This window comes from Mirounga leonina, unplaced genomic scaffold, assembly GCF_011800145.1.
Source record: "Mirounga leonina isolate KUSES-001 unplaced genomic scaffold, KU_Mleo_1.0 Mir_129, whole genome shotgun sequence".
Lineage (NCBI taxonomy): Eukaryota > Metazoa > Chordata > Mammalia > Carnivora > Phocidae > Mirounga > Mirounga leonina.
In genome coordinates, this window is record NW_023270323.1 from 51,696,669 (window position 1) to 51,712,469 (window position 15,801).

Consider the following 15,801-nt stretch of genomic DNA (forward strand, 5'->3'; position numbering starts at 1 on the left):
AGGTGACTAGTTACTAAATTTAGTTTCTCTAATAGATACAGGGATATTAAGATTTTTTTTTATTTCTTTATTATATTTGATAATTTATGTCTCAGATAATTTTTCCATTTCATCTAAGTTGTTGAATTTATTGGCATAAAGTTTTTTTCTTAATAATCTGTAAGTATCCCTTTAATGTTTGTAGCATTTGTAGTGATATCCTCTTTCATTCCTGATACTGGTAGTTTCTGTCTTGCTTTCATTTTCCATCCCTGAGGTTTATCAGTTTTATCAATCTTTTTGAAAAGCCAGCTCTAGTTACAATGATTTTAAAATTTTGTCTATATTTTATTTTGTTGGTTTCTATTCTTTTTTTATATCCTTGCTTGTAGTTGCTTGGGCAGATACATATTTAAGAGACATTAAGGACACTCACCTGATACTTACATTTAGATGGATTTAAAAATAGAACTTTTTCATATAGTAGTGGATATTCATTGCAGCTGTTTCTACAGTGTTTTCTTTCTCTGTCATTATTATGTTGTATTCTAATTAATTTACCTGAAATCTTTCTCTCCCAAGGGAGGAAATTTTTTGAGAAAAGGTCTTGTGTATTTTCATACTATGCTCATAGAGCCCACAAATTTTTGACTCATTGTAAAGCTAATGACAAAAAAAACCACATAAATACTGAAATCTAGTTAGAAAATTTGTTTCTCACAAGGGTATGGCTTAGCAGTTTTGAAATTACAATGTGCATACTAGCATTGGGTAACTATATTCATTTACTTTTGTGAATTATGAAAGTGAGCGCAGATGCTTGTAAAATCCTGTGAAGTCTCTTTGAAGATACTTAGAAAAACATTTATGGAATTTAGCCATTCTTTTTAATTAAAATAAAATTTATTTTTGAATAGTAGTTTTTTCTACCCAGTAGAATGTGTGTCTCTATAATTAATCCTTTACTCAAGACAGTAATTTACTTATTTTTGCTTATCTGTTTTAATTTATCTATTTCCCCTCTTTGCTTTAAGCTATTTCCGTGAGAGAAGAAATGTTGCTACCTCAACTGGAAAGTCTGTGACACAGGAAAGTGAGTCTTTACATTTTAAAGTCTTTGTAAATTAGCACTCATTTGACAGTCCTAAATGTGTCAAAATTGTGATAAAGCAGCCCACCTGTGGAACAGGGAATAATGTCTGCTAGGGTTCATAATACCTCAGATGTTTTTAAAGACGAGTGAATAAAAGACAGTAATATGTACTCAGACTCCTGAAAACCTGCACATACTAATGTAAAAAGATTTTTTTTGCACCATTAGCCACAGTTGAAGGCATTTAACTAAATTAAGTGGTTTCTGACAGTCTGAGCTACAGGACATAGATTTATGGAAAGTAATTTTGCTATGGTAACTGGAAAGGGCTGACGTTACTTTGGTAAATTCATCATTGACAGGCTTTTCTTTCTTTTTGAAAGTTCTGCTTATTTAAGTTCAGGAACATTCTTCTTAACATAAGATGGCAAACACTTGGTTACTGATCCTTTAAAAAATTTTTGCCATAACTAAATGCAAGTGTTGAGAATTCTTTCTTGTAGATCTGTGTAATTCAAGGACAGTGGAAATTCTCTTGAAATAACTTATTTACAGGTGTGTTAGTGGCTGTTGTGTTAGATTATATTAAGTGGATCCTGGTATTTTGAGTGATACAATATCTAGGTCTTATGTTAGTGAAGTTTTAATAATTCAGTTATTGAAAATTATAGATCTAATACTAATTTTCTGCCATTAATACTATTCTCTTGTTTAGGAATTAATGTTATACATGGCATCATGACTATTTGCATCATATGTGGGAAATGGGCTTAGTCATGTTAATATGGATCTTAGAGGTTAGCAAGGACATACATGACACATCACACTTTAGGAAACAGTGAGTAGTAGTGTGTCTTGGTCGTGAAGTGAGAGGCATACACAGCGAGTTCTACGTCAAGAAGACCATGGGAAGAGTTGATTTGGGGGTGAAAATTATAAGCATAATTTTGGACTCTCAGAGAATAAAGCTTAAGTTGTGATATTGCTATAAAATAATTAAACACTTTTTAAAAAGTAATATTTCACATTATTCACATCTTTTCATTCTCATCCTATCATTTCCCCAGAAGATTCAAATGAGGAAAATTCATCTTCCATTTTTCCTTATGGAGAGACCTTTCTCTTCCAGAGACTAGAAAATTCCAAGGTTAGTTCCATACATTTTCATTTTTTTTCCATATTCAAGTCTTTGCTCTTCTGTCTATATAGCCTCTTCATTTTCATTTAAAGTGTTTGAAGAATGAGTTATATTGAAGAAAGACATTTCCAGTCAGTAAAATTCTGTTCAGTAAAATCATGGTAAACGTGTATCTTTAAATATATTTCACAAAAACATGTTCAATTTCAGGAATGCAAGAGGGGTTTTCAGAATTTTCCAATTTTCAGAATTTTCCAAAAGATAAGTTACTTTAAAGACAAACCCTCAGAGAAAGCAAAAGCAAACAAACAAAAATCCCCTCGATTTTGCTTTGCCTTATACCCAAATATCTAATTCTAATTGTACATCTTAATTATTCAGTTTATCACCTAGCTTTTCCTCTTGTGCTCTTTTTTTGTATTTTATTTCTTGATCACAATAAAAGAGAAATTGGAAGACAAAAAGTGACAAAGTAAAAGTAAATTTTGTTCTTGGTTGGCATCTTCTGTTTTTCATGGTTGAAGTGATGAATTAGTAATGATTTAGGTATAATACTGAAAAAGGCATCAAATATCGCCTCCCTAATTAAGTTGCTTTTACTGAAAATTGATCTAAGCAGTTAGACATTTGTGTAAGAAACTAAACTCAGATGTTGTGGATATTTGTAGAATATTGCTATCCTAAAAAAAGTGTATATATATCCTAATATATATATATATTTTTTTTTAATAGAAGAGGTCTATAAAGAATGAATTTTGGACCCATGAAGAAACACTCAAAGGGGAAGCAACTACTGAAAGAAACTCTTTTCTCGTCACATCAAGGTATGAGGTCATGATTGATGATGATTAATTCTTTTGAATAAAATGTTAATACAGTGTTGACTTCTTGCTCATACTGTATTTCTAAGAAAATAGTTTACACTGGTAAGTTCAAATCTTTCCAGATGTTTTAGTAATGGCATTTATTTTAATAAGTGAATTTAGAATCTGTAAATCGGGTACATAGTGATATTCTGCAGCAGTTATGTTTGTTTTCCTATTTAAAACCATTCTTTCTCTCCCGAAGTGGCAGACATGTGGTGCCCTCAACTGCACATTAAAGATAAGAAGTTAGGTTAGTATGAAGGAGAAAGAGGCAGTGCAAAAGATATTCCTGAGGTGCAGCATTTTTATAAATGTAATATATCCTTTTTATTGGAAGTTCAGCATTGACAAGTGGCTTGACAGTTATCCAGTTATTTAGATCACACATGCATTTAAATAGTTTGTGAGGCACCAACTTAAATTTTAGTTTTCTCAGCTTTATTAGGACTTGGTGTACTGCATCGTTACCTAATGTTCATTTTATTTTTGATTTTTATCCTTCCCTTTCCAAGGCTGACACTGTTGTGTTTGTTTTGTTTTGTTTTGTTTTTGGGAAAAGAGAGGGGGGTGTAGAGGGAGAGGGAAGGAAAAAATCTTAGGCAGTCTCCACGCCCAGCACAGAGCCTCATGTGGGGGTTCAATCTCACGACCCTGAGATCATGACCTGAGCTGAAATCAAGAGTTGGACGCTTAACCAACTGAGCCACCCAGGTGCCCAGTTGTGGGTTTTCTTAAGTCGAAATTAAATAATTGAGGACCTTCAGTTAGCATTTGATGTGAATGTGTTCTAATGCAAAATGTGGAAGGGGCCAGGTGAAATGGTTCTTTTAAGGAAGTAATAATTTTTAGAACACTATATCCAGAAGGATGTAATTTGAGCCCTATGCTTATCTATTTCATTGATTAGCAAAAACTTCTTTGCAATGAGTTTTATTATACATAAATGACTGAGTGAATCTATTTTGTCCTTCCTTAAGTCTATAGCAATATGCTTAGCTATTAGGAATGTCTTCCGGTGAATATTATAGATTACACAGCTTTTACCTTCTGATCGTACCCTGACTCTCATTTTCTGGCCAATAGTGTGGTGTAGTTTTTCCTCATTAGTGTTGCAAAATAGTACAAAAGCTTTCATCAGTTGGATATACTCCCTGTTTTCTTACATTATGATGGAACATAGGATTCTTGGAATTGAATAGTAGAGAGCCAGAGAAGGGCAACAAGTTTGGAAGTAAGATCTCCAAATAGATGAGGTAGCGTTTCACAATGTTGCCCCGGGACTAGAGGTTGGGCCGGCTACATAATGGTGTTGGTGAAGATATGAAATCGTGATGCAGAGAATATGGTCAGTCTCCACCCTTACTACCAGTCTGCACCCAACCCCCTAGAATAAACAGTTCAGATTAATGACACATAAGGAAAATGATATTACTTCTAGCAGTGTTCAAATATGTCTTAGTGTAATAAAAGATTTCTATTTAAATTTTCTGGAAGAATTTTAAAAATTAACAGATGGATTAATTGAACTCTTAAGAGTTTTCTGACCTTTAATTTCTGTGATTTCGGGGAATGTGGGTGGCTCATTCAGTTATGCGTCGGTCTCTTGGTTTTGGAGTAGGTCATGATCTCAGGGTCTCATGATTAGGGTCCTGGGATTGAGTCCCACCTGGAGCTCCATGCTCAGTGGACAGTCTGCTTCTCTCTCTTTCTCCTTCTCTCTCTCCCCCTCCCCCTGCTCACATGCCTGCATGCATGCACACAAATGTGTGTGCGCTCTTTCTTTCTAAAAATAAAGAAATCTTAAAAAAAAATTTCTTTGATTTGTTTTTTAAATAAATTTACAAAGTAACCAGTGGCTTAAATGACATATGGCACTTTGAAATGTTAACACCATTTATTTCCATTTAGCCTATACGATAACAGGAAGGAGAATATAAGTGACAACAAAGTGGAAGATATTTGGATACCTCGAGAGGACAAAAATAATCTTCCAATAGACTCTGCTTCAGAATCAGAATATTCAACAGTAGAAGAATGCTTTCAGAGCTTAAGGAGAAAAAACTCAAAGGCACCTAAATCTAGGACTCAGAAAGCATTGACTATGGACCCCGTCAATAGGCACAGTTATCCATTAAGCTCAACAAGTGGAAATGCTGAGTCCTCGATCGTTTCCTCAAATGCAATATCTCCCTATGCCTGTTTTTATGGATCCTCTGCAAGGAAGGTTAAATCGGGATGGCTAGACAAACTGTCTCCTCAAGGGTATGTAGTTATTCATTTTTTCCCCCTAAGTAGCATATTTTTAGTAGTTCGAGTTTACCCATTTCTAAACTTGCTGGGTTGCTGCTACTTCTCACCCCTCCCCCACCTCCACGCGCACAGATACAGTTTTTAGGGACTTTCAGTGAACTTTTGCAAATGCTGTTCTTTAGACATAAGGAGGAACATGTGCAATGTGCAGTGTAGTATGTGGAATGCTGGGATAAGGTTCTGAATAGCAAATTGAAAGTGAAAGTTGCAATTTCACATCTAGATCCTTAATGTCAGTTTCTAACTTTACATTAAAGTGCACTGTGTCTCAATTTGTAGCAAAGAAAAACAACACAGATTGAGTTGGTATTACTAGGCCCACGTTGTTTGGCTTTTGCTCATATTATAACAGTGTTCTGTTTGGGAATACAAGTCTTAATTGTAGGTAGGGAAAGTACCTCATTGTTAGATTTCGGGCTTCACTGTTATTGATATATTGTTTTGATTTTTGTATGTTGCACAGAAGGTCAGAGTCCCTTGAATATTATATTTTTAAAACAGATTTATCATTTCAGATGTTTACAAAGAAACTTCTGTCCTTTAAGGGTCTTATAGTACTGAGAAATATTTGGAGGAAGGATTGTGTTTAGTTAGAATTGTTTTCCAGCATGCCGATTTTTGAATGTCTTTTTGAAATATTTACTTGAAGTATTCCTCATGAATTATTAAGTTATTTTGGGATTAAATCTCTTGTGTTTATGTAGTTAATGTGGTGAATCCCTGCAATGTGCTGGTTTTCTTTGTTCCCCCTAAAATGTGTATCATTTCTAGAAAGCCTTGGTTGGACCTAAAATAAATTTTATTAGCAGAAAATTACCTGAAGAAGCATTAGTTGACTAGTGGGGAGCAGACATTATGTTTCTGAAGAAAGTGGAAAAAAAAAATCCCAATACTTTTATGGTTAGTAATTATATGGTTAATACTTTATACCATTACATTCTTTTAGCAAATTAAATGTCGAATAAACTGAAACAGAGTACTTCTTAGTACCAGTTATCTTGTCTCCTTTCTTTACATTAGGTTACACTAGGGTGACGAAGTAGTCAACTATGCCTACTTTCCATCAGTCATCAGTATGATTGGTAACTACGTAGTCTAATAACAAAGGTATGAGTAAGCACTCAAAGGTACACACAGGTGGCATGAAACAGCAAGCTTGAATATTCTCGAATCTTTCATTTCTGTAAAATTGAAGTGTTTAGGGAGACCCTAGCGCTCTCTCCACTTATCACCAGAAGATTTAGCAGACTCTGGGTATAGAGCCCCCAGAAGCTGTGGTTTCCTGCATGATCTCTGGTGGTACCTCGCTCTCTGCAGGGTTGATATGTTTATGCTCCAGGCACACTGAAAAAGCTTCACCATCATTGGCTACCTCTGGGACATTTAGAACATTTTTCCTCTGTATTTATCAGAACTCAGACTTTCCATCCTTTCTATTCTGAATCTGCCTAAGGTTAGATGCTGTAAGTTGTCTAGATTTATGTTTTTCCATTTTAGGGGAAATAATTGAGTTTTCTGGCCTAACAGTTTTTTTCCTGGGTACCAGGATGAATGAAGATCATGAAATTAAAGGAACTTGTTACATCACCATGAGATTAAACTCTTCTACATGATTTTATTGCTATGACTTGAAAAGAAGTATGTGTTACTGGCCAAGAAGCACGTATTATTTATTAGAAGTAGAGTCTGAATTTCTCCTTTTCCTAATTGGACTCTGTGCTATTGTAAGGGTATTTAAGATGCTCATTAATTGGACAAAGTGATGCTTGCCCACTCCTTAGGCAGAGGTTCCTGAGCCTTATTGAACTCATGGTCACATGTCTGTCTGATGCAGGCAGCACTGCTGTAGATGGCATTCTGGACTCTAGAGAGAAGGTATCAGCAAACTTTTTCTGTAAAGGATTAGATAAAACATATTTTCAATCGGATACAGCCTCTGTGGGATATCTGTGGGAAATCAGCAACTCAGCAGTTGTAGCTTGAAAGCAGCCACAGAGAATATGTAAACCAATGAATGAGGCTGTGTTTCAATAAGACTTTATTTATAAACACATAATGGGCCAGATTTGGTCTGTGGGCCATAGAGCCATAAAACAGATTAGAGCGTTGGCCAGAACCTTATACCAGCTTCTTCTATTTCCCCTGGGCCCCAAGTAGAAAATTACAACTGGATAGATCACAAAGTATGGGAAACTGCTTTCTGTTGTTCTAATAAATATAGAAGTCATGGTCATAAGAAGCAGGAGCCCTCTCTGGGGACCTGTGCACTTGTCATTCTTTGTCCTGGAATGCTCTTCCCTGCAGAGCAACATGGCTTGTATCCTTCCTCCTTCAAGTTCTTGCTGCAGTATCTCCTTTGCATTGAGGTCCTGAACACTAAAGGTAAAATTATCGCTACCTCTCTCCCCCCCCCCCACTACCCCATCACTCCCTTAATTATTTTTCTCTTTGGGGCTCATATGCTAGATGATTTATTTTATGTAGATTCCATGGGGATAGTCATCTGTGTTGGTTTTTGTTTACTGTGATATCCTCAGCAGCTAGAATGTAGCCTGACATGTGGCAGATGCTCTTAGTATTTGTTGTTGAATGAAATCAGTGAAAAAAACAAGCATTAGATACATTTTTTCTTTAATTTTTTAAAAAACAGGCAGTTTTTTTTATGTATAGGGATTTTGTAATAAGAACTGAACTCCAAACACAATATTGGTTGAAAATCTGCAGGTGCATTGATAACGCTAGTATACGTTAACATTGCAGTGGACTCTCAGTGTTCTTTTTATGATTCTGTTTCCCTCTTAAAGACATGTGTCTTTTCAAAACACAGTTTAAAAACAAAGAGCCACACTCAGTTATCCTTCTCCAAATAGTGTTGAAACTTCATATCCTCAGTCATGAGGGACACTAAACAAAATAATCAAATTTATAATCTGGATTTATTTCATGTAACTGTCTGTTTGCTTTTGCAATGGAAATGCCAGTCCTGAATCAATGTAGAGTATGTGAAAACTGCCTAATATTTAGTAAGAGAGTAATCGTAACATCATGCAACTAAAGAAATACTAAAACATTTATAGTTGGGCTTAAAGTATGAACATTCACTTAGCTATTTGAATCATCTAACTATAACATAGCCTGATACTATCAATTTCAAAAATTGTATGGAAGGAACCTAATAAAATGTTGACCCTGGGTCTGTGATTAGTGTTTCAAACAGGCCAAGCCGATGAAAAACTTAATAAATGGTACTTGTTTAAAAAAACTAAAAACTCACTGGATTTTGAGGATAAAAAAAAGCAAGTCTTTCTCCCTCCCTCTTCCTAACTGTAACTAAGCTGAAGCTCTTCACCCAATCTGAGTGGATGCAAACCTGAAAGACCGGGTAGAATTTATTCCAGCATTTCTCAAATATGTAACTCGGAGGAAGCATCTTGCAAGTTATGTGAAGAAAGGCGAATGTGGTGAATGTGCTTTACCCGTCCTAGGAGATGCACATGGTGAAATACCCAAACATATCTGTAGCAAAGGAACCTTTTTGACATTTTAACTTGCTGTTTTCTAAAGATATTTGTGTGTTCAGTATAATGCACCACCGTTTTTGTAAAAATTGCAGTGTATCTCAAGGAATTCATATTTTACTTGAGAATATGTTTTGCGACTTTATTTCTTACTCAGCAGAATTCCTCTTTAACAAATTATTAACTTTTTCTCCATAGAGAGGCATCGTGTGGTAATCTGAGCCTAGAACAGCAGAAGCTGAACATGTGAGGCTAACTCAGCAATTCGGATATAGAATATGCTTAAGAATTTGTGGAGTAATACAAATATGTGCAAGATGTGTGTGTTTCTTGTCTTTTTTGTGTCTTCCATTTAGGGCAGAAAAAAGGAAGCAAATAAATATAAAACCAAAATACCGAGTCTACTAATTGGTGCAGAAAAGTCCTCAAGCGTACAGAATTGTGAAGTTACAGAGGGGTTTAGAAAACATTTCTTCCAAGATCTTCTAGGGAGAGGAATTAGCAGTTCAGTTGGCCTTTGGAAAGTGGATAAGATTTTAACTAGCATTTTTAGAAGAAATACTTTTCTGGCTAGAGGGAGTGAAAGGACCCTGACGTAGTTGATACCTGGAGGTACTGAAGTTTGTGAGATGGATAGCAGGGGTTGGTCAGGTTATTTTATTGGAGATGCAAGATTGGGCTCTAGAACCAGGAGGGAGAAACTGCCAGTGGATTGATTGCATGTTCAGGTTGAACAGAGAACTAAAGAAAATGAAAAAGCCAATGGTCAAATACCAAGAAAAGATCAAATCCTGGACAGGAGTTAGGAGTCCGATCACCCAGAAGCCCTGGTGGGAGATCAGGGCTTAGACTGTTGGTGCCTCTGTCAGTGACTGATTTTTCTGGCTTGTGCCCAGCGTGTCCAGGGCTGCTTTCATGGAGCTCTTCCTCACCCTGGTACACAAGTATGAGAGCACCTCAAGTTTCCTGGGAATGCTGACCTCTGGTTGGCCTTTCAGTGAAAAGCAAATGTAGTGGAAAGTTGACAAGTCTATCTGACCAGGATATAATGTACCAATCACCGTGCTGAACTTCAAGTTGAATCTTAAATCTTTGATGAAAAGTATCTAGTTGGTCGTTTCTCAAATCACACATCCTTTGTGAAGACTGTGCCAAGCAAATAAAAAGCTTCAATATTTTATTTGTAGTTTGAGGCAACAGTTTCTGAGTTTTAGTGTTTAGCAAATAACACGACTAATTTCTTTTAGTCCGTTTAGTGGCAGAGAAATGAATGTGAGGGTGTTGGAATCAGACAAACTGAAATTAGAGTTGTAAGCCATCTGTTGGTCATTGGCTATGTATCCTAGAACCTTCATTTTCCACATGAAAGTATAAGGTCAAGACTCCTCTGTGGGATCAGTTGGAAAAGTAGGTAACATTGGGGCTCAATAAACTGCAGTTTCCTTTCTCTTCAGAAGAGCATCACTTTATTTCAGGTGACCTTTGATAATGTTGAGTTCTAGTCAGTTCTTACTTACCTTGGAAAATGTGAAGAAAGCATGTGTTCATATTAAACTTTTAAAATTAAGGTTTTGGTGATTGTAAAAGCATGTGGTTTAAAGTGTCAAAGTTGTACATGGTTTGTTAAAAAAAAAACACCACATAGCAACTTTCCTCCCCTCCCACTTCATCACAAGAGACAGCTGCTTTCAATTCTTTTAGTGGTTTCTTTGGTTTTTACTTTGTATATCTTAATATTGTTTTTAATATATATGTATTTTTTACATTTTTTTTTTTTTTTTAAATAGGCTCCATGCCTAGTGTGGGGCTTAAGCTCATGACCCTGAGATCAAGAGTCACATGCTCTACAGACTGAGCCAGCCAGGTGCCCCATCTTAATAATATTTTTATACCTTTTTTCCCCTCACTTTTCAGTGTTAGGGATTATCTTTTGAGGTACTACCATGGAATATAATGGTTACTCATTTTTATCACTGTCCCCCATGCCTCCTTCTGGCATAGACACAGTTCCTATTTATCATCCTTTTCATAAGTTGTACAAAATAGTTAGATTTCTATCTGTATTTAATTTTATAGCCTCATGACTGGAAATGCTGCTCATATGTGAGCTCTGTAACATAGGATTAATTTTTCTTTCATTTGTGCTCTTTAGTTTTCTGTGAGATTTATAATTTTTGATTTTTTTTATTTGCTTGTTTTTTTTTTTTTTTTTTTTTTTTATATACTTGTCATTCATTCATCCCCAAATTCTTCCTAAGGACTATAAATCTGTGAAGTAACCAAAATACTTATCAATTTCATCATCGCTCAGCCTCCTAAGGAAACTTTAGTTTGGGCTGGTGGTTCTCCAGGCCTCCTGCACAATAAACCAGTTAGCTTTCTATGATCCCTTTCATTATTGTCCTGGGGATTCTCTATGCCGAGTGTTTTTGCCTTTCCTCAATCTCGTGTCATTGTCTACCCGCCAACACACCCACCCATGTTTCTTGGAGCTTCCTTAGAAATGGTGGATAGCAGGGGCAGTTTTTGAGACCTTGTATATTTGAAGGTGTCACTTTCTTCCTAAGGATGCTTATCGATAATTTATCATGGTTCTGAAATCTCGATGAGAAAGAATACTCCCTCCAGATCAGCAATCCATAGTCTTCTAGGTCTCTGGTATTGTAGAGCTGGTATTGAGAAATCCAATTCTCAATCCTTTTTATGTAGCCTGTTTTTTAGTTCTGGGAGATTTTCTTGTTTTATTTCTTTGGTAACTATTCTATTTTTTTCCCTAAACTTCTTGGTAGTTTGGTGTTGGACCTCCCACACCAAAGTGTTGATAAAATGTAGCTTTTCCATTTTCCATTTCTGGGGACTTTCTTCAATTATATTTTCTAACCCACTTTTGTTTTTTGTTATCCTGTATTTAATATAGAAAGCACCTTCTTTTGACTGGCCTTTTTATAGCTTACTGTTATTGTCCCATGGACACAATATTTTCTGTTACCTCTCTGAAGATCTTACTATATTTTTTGAAGCTTTCTTTTCCCGTAGAATCTGTTTCTTTCAATTTTATTTCTTTTGGGGGGATCATTCCCCATCTTTTACCTTAGAGGTGTTTTCCTCAAGTGTTTTATTAATCTTGGGCTGTTTATGTTTAAAGTGGGATCTTACTAAACTGATTGGAACAGGTTCTGATGAGTTCTGTTATTTATTTATTATAAGATGATCTTGCTGGACTTTTGTTAATATGTTTCCTTGGTGAGTCCTCACACCAGTATCTTTTAAATGAATCTTTCTTTGAAGGTGATAAGACTGGTAAAACAGCTTTTTGGGAGTGTAGTAGGGAAAGTGGACTATGAGTATAAATATTTATGACACAGACTTTTGATTCTTCTGTTTTGAATACTGCCCCTTATCTTCGGTCATGTCTGAGCGTCCCAGCCAGAGATGCTCCCGTTTGATTTTCTGCAGTGAATGAAACTCTGCTATACTATTGAGCAAGAAGAGGGGCATTTTTCCAGCAGTGTGAAGAGAGGGAGGATTCTGGGATGGAGCAATGTAGGGCATAAGTTTATCTCTTAAATTGCCTTTCAGCAAATCTTATTTTTTTTAAGATTTTATTTATTTATTTATTTGAGAAAGAGAGAGAGAGAGAGAAACAGCATGAGAGGGGAGAGGGTCAGAGGGAGAAGCAGGCTCCCTGCTGAGCCGGGAGCCCGATGTGGGACTCGATCCCAGGACTCCGGGACCATGACCTGAGCCGAAGGCAGTTGCTTAACCAACTGAGCCACCCAGGCGCCCCAGCAAATCTTATTTTTGGCACCCCCTCTCCTTCTTAGTCACTTCCAGAGTTACTTGATGTCTTCCATCTCCTGAGACTTTCTGAGATTTTGTGGGTAAATTGGTTTTCCTCTCATTTTGATTTGTTGCAGGCTTAGCAACCAGCTCTCGGACACTTCCTAAGTCAGGCCCCTATCCTTCCTTCTGCTTTCTTGGTTCCTAAATATTGTTCTTATTGTCTACTTCTCTGGTTGTTATTGTTGGTTTGTAGGTATTTTTGTTTTTTTTTTTTTTGTAATCCTTTGAAGCTTTGGGAGTAGAGGTAAATGCAAGCTTTTAACTGATCATCTTAACTGGAAGCTGGTTTCCTGTTTGTGTGTGTGGGTTTACAGAATATGACTGCATAAAATAAAGAGGTGTTTTCATATACCATGACATGTAAGCTCTCGGTGAATATTATAAAAATTGATAGTGACATATTAAAATGGATGTTTTATTACTGACTTCAGAAAGTTATTTTTAACCTGGAATTTTACATTAAAGTAACATTTGTTTTTTCTCATTGAAAGAGGTATAGCAGAGAGAAGCTGGGATTTGAGAGAATTTTGGTTTGTTTTTGTTTTTTTTTGGCCCCAATTCATTTTGGTTTACCTAATCTTGGAAACTGTCATTTTGATTTGCTTAAAAGTGAGGAAATGCATCTTAGAATAGAGAAGTGCTGGCATTTTACACTTGATCTTAGCCAAAAGGCCAAGAAACAATAGTGCTGGCATGTTATGCAGATATAGTAATTTCTTGCATCTGTACTTGTAAAACACTTCATAACTAATACTGCATCATTTAAAAGCCTCAGGTAGGTAAAATAGGTAAAATAATTAGTTAAATAAAAAATGAGTAATTAGATAAAAGTATGCACTTTTGGAAATTGTGGTAGTTCTAAAACATTGAGGCTAGTTGGAGTAGTGAATAAGATATAATATGCATATAATTCTTCAGGATTGTGTAAACAAGGCAGATGAATCTGGATCACCATGTTGATACCCTTTTCATTAGATACTATTTAGAATAATTGAGAAGTATATTTGTGATGATTTAAATTACCTGATTAATAAAAGCCATAAACTTGACTTAGTGCCTTTGAGGTTCATTTCAGTTGTATTATATTTAATGACGGTTTGGTAGCCTTTGCCACCTTATATTAATATCATTGATTACCATACTTGTTTATTTGGGGATTTTTCTTTTTGAACTAAAATATTAAATCTTTTTAAAAACAAACAAAAAAACCCAAAACCCTGTTGGCACTTAAGGATGAAATTAAAACAGGAGTACTTCTGTGTGAGTACTTCATACATACAGATTTAATTGTATGTACACTGTTGTTAAAAAAAAAAAAATTAAGATACACAGTTTTGAGACAACAAAAACTGACACCAGGTGGTAAGGCTGTATTTATGATAGCAGTTGTAACTTTACACCAGCTGCCCTACCAGAGCTCAGGGGAAGAGTTTATAGAAATTTGTTCCATCATGTGGCACAAACCTTATGAATTATTCTAAAAAGCTTCTTAAAGAAATGTTTCCCTTCAGAACCCTAAAATCAAAATAGGATAAGACCTAATATGTTTCATGTCTGCTCTGCCTTTTCTCCTGAAGGAATTCTGACGCACTTTGCAAAATTGAACTCAGATATAAAGTGGATAGAGGTCAAATGTTATCACTGCCTAAAGTAAAGGGATGTCCAGGATGCCTTGCTATAAAATGTTCTAGTCTGTTTTGCTTCGTGGTTAAGAGCATAGACTTTGGGACCAGATTGCCTGGATATGACTCCCAGATATGCTCTTTGCCAGTCATGTGACAAATTCTATAACCTGCCAGTGCCTCTGTGCCTTCATCTGTAAAATGGGAATAATAATTACCTCATAGGATTGCTTAGGGGATGAAATGAATATTTGCATATGCATTGCAACAGCACCTAGAACAAAGCACAACATACTGTTTGCTGTTCTGTGATATTTATTATGTATGCCAAATAAATTCTTAATTGACCGAGGCTTTAAAATCTCCTTTCTTTGTAATAATTCATTATTATTTCAGATCTAATTTGTGTGCTGTGACAGTAGAAACTCAGCCTAGGATGACCCTGTATTTTATACCATGTTTTTATTTTTAGCATTCACTAAGCAAATTAAGCTGTTAAGTGAAATTTAAGGGAAAACGCTTAACTTACATCCGAGTAAATTTTTAAAGTACTTTTGGAACTGCTAACTGTGGGTCGTAGATTAATTTTACATAATTCCAGTGGAATTAGTTGCCTGATGTCTAATAGCCTTTTATAAATATGTGAAATATATAACCCTTGCACAGAAAAGATAGTTCTTAAAACTTTAGTATTCGTTATTATTTATTTTAAAGTTGTACATTTAGAAACACCTTCTCAAGTACTCCCTTATTATGTCACTTAAATTTTAATTTGTAGGCTTTACCAGCATTAAATCTGAGTTTCCATTTGCTGGAAAGGAGAATAATAATGTGAGAAGGGATATATATGTAAGTTCTTATCTTTGATTACCAGTTATTAGAATTCAGTATTGAACTTACATGCAGAAAACAGTTAATTGAATGTTGACATATTTAATGAGCAAAATAGATTAAACAATATTTATATAAATTTAGCTTTAGAAACATTTGTATTAATTTATATTTTTAAATAGGAACATGTCAAATGCATACATTTTTTAAAAAGTATATTTTAAAAGTGCTTAAACATAAAGTGTATTTTTAAGTTACATGGGTATTAGTGATGAATTTTCCAAGCTTTGTGTAGGCTCTAATTTTTCTGAGATTACAAGGTATTTTACAAAGCCTTTATTTTGTCATATTAAAAAAATCTGGTCTTTAGTATTTGGAAAAAGCAAAAAATGAAATGAGGAAATGGAGGGTAAAATGTTTTAGTGGTGTTTCTCTTCTCTCTATATAAATAATGCAAATTTGAGTAAGCATTTTTCAGTGAAAAATATATTCCTTTGTTCATTAAAAATTTATTAAGCACATTTTATTGCTAGGAACTGTGGCAGTCGCTGGTTTTATATTGACAAACAAAATAGAACTGGTTTGTCCACTGAGGTATCTC

The 15,801-nt window shown here is 35.2% G+C and overlaps 1 protein-coding gene across 1 annotated transcript in view; it reads left to right on the forward strand.

Annotated features, from left to right (window-relative positions):
- The window catches only part of ARAP2 (ArfGAP with RhoGAP domain, ankyrin repeat and PH domain 2), a 183,984-nt gene that overhangs the window by 22,585 nt on the left and 145,598 nt on the right, over positions 1 to 15,801 (forward strand). Inside the window, exons 3-6 of the mRNA XM_035005163.1 lie at positions 1,014 to 1,072; positions 2,140 to 2,219; positions 2,943 to 3,034; positions 4,985 to 5,338. Of these exons, the coding sequence (XP_034861054.1) occupies positions 1,014 to 1,072; positions 2,140 to 2,219; positions 2,943 to 3,034; positions 4,985 to 5,338 (585 nt within the window). The remainder of the gene's footprint in view (positions 1 to 1,013; positions 1,073 to 2,139; positions 2,220 to 2,942; positions 3,035 to 4,984; positions 5,339 to 15,801) is intronic.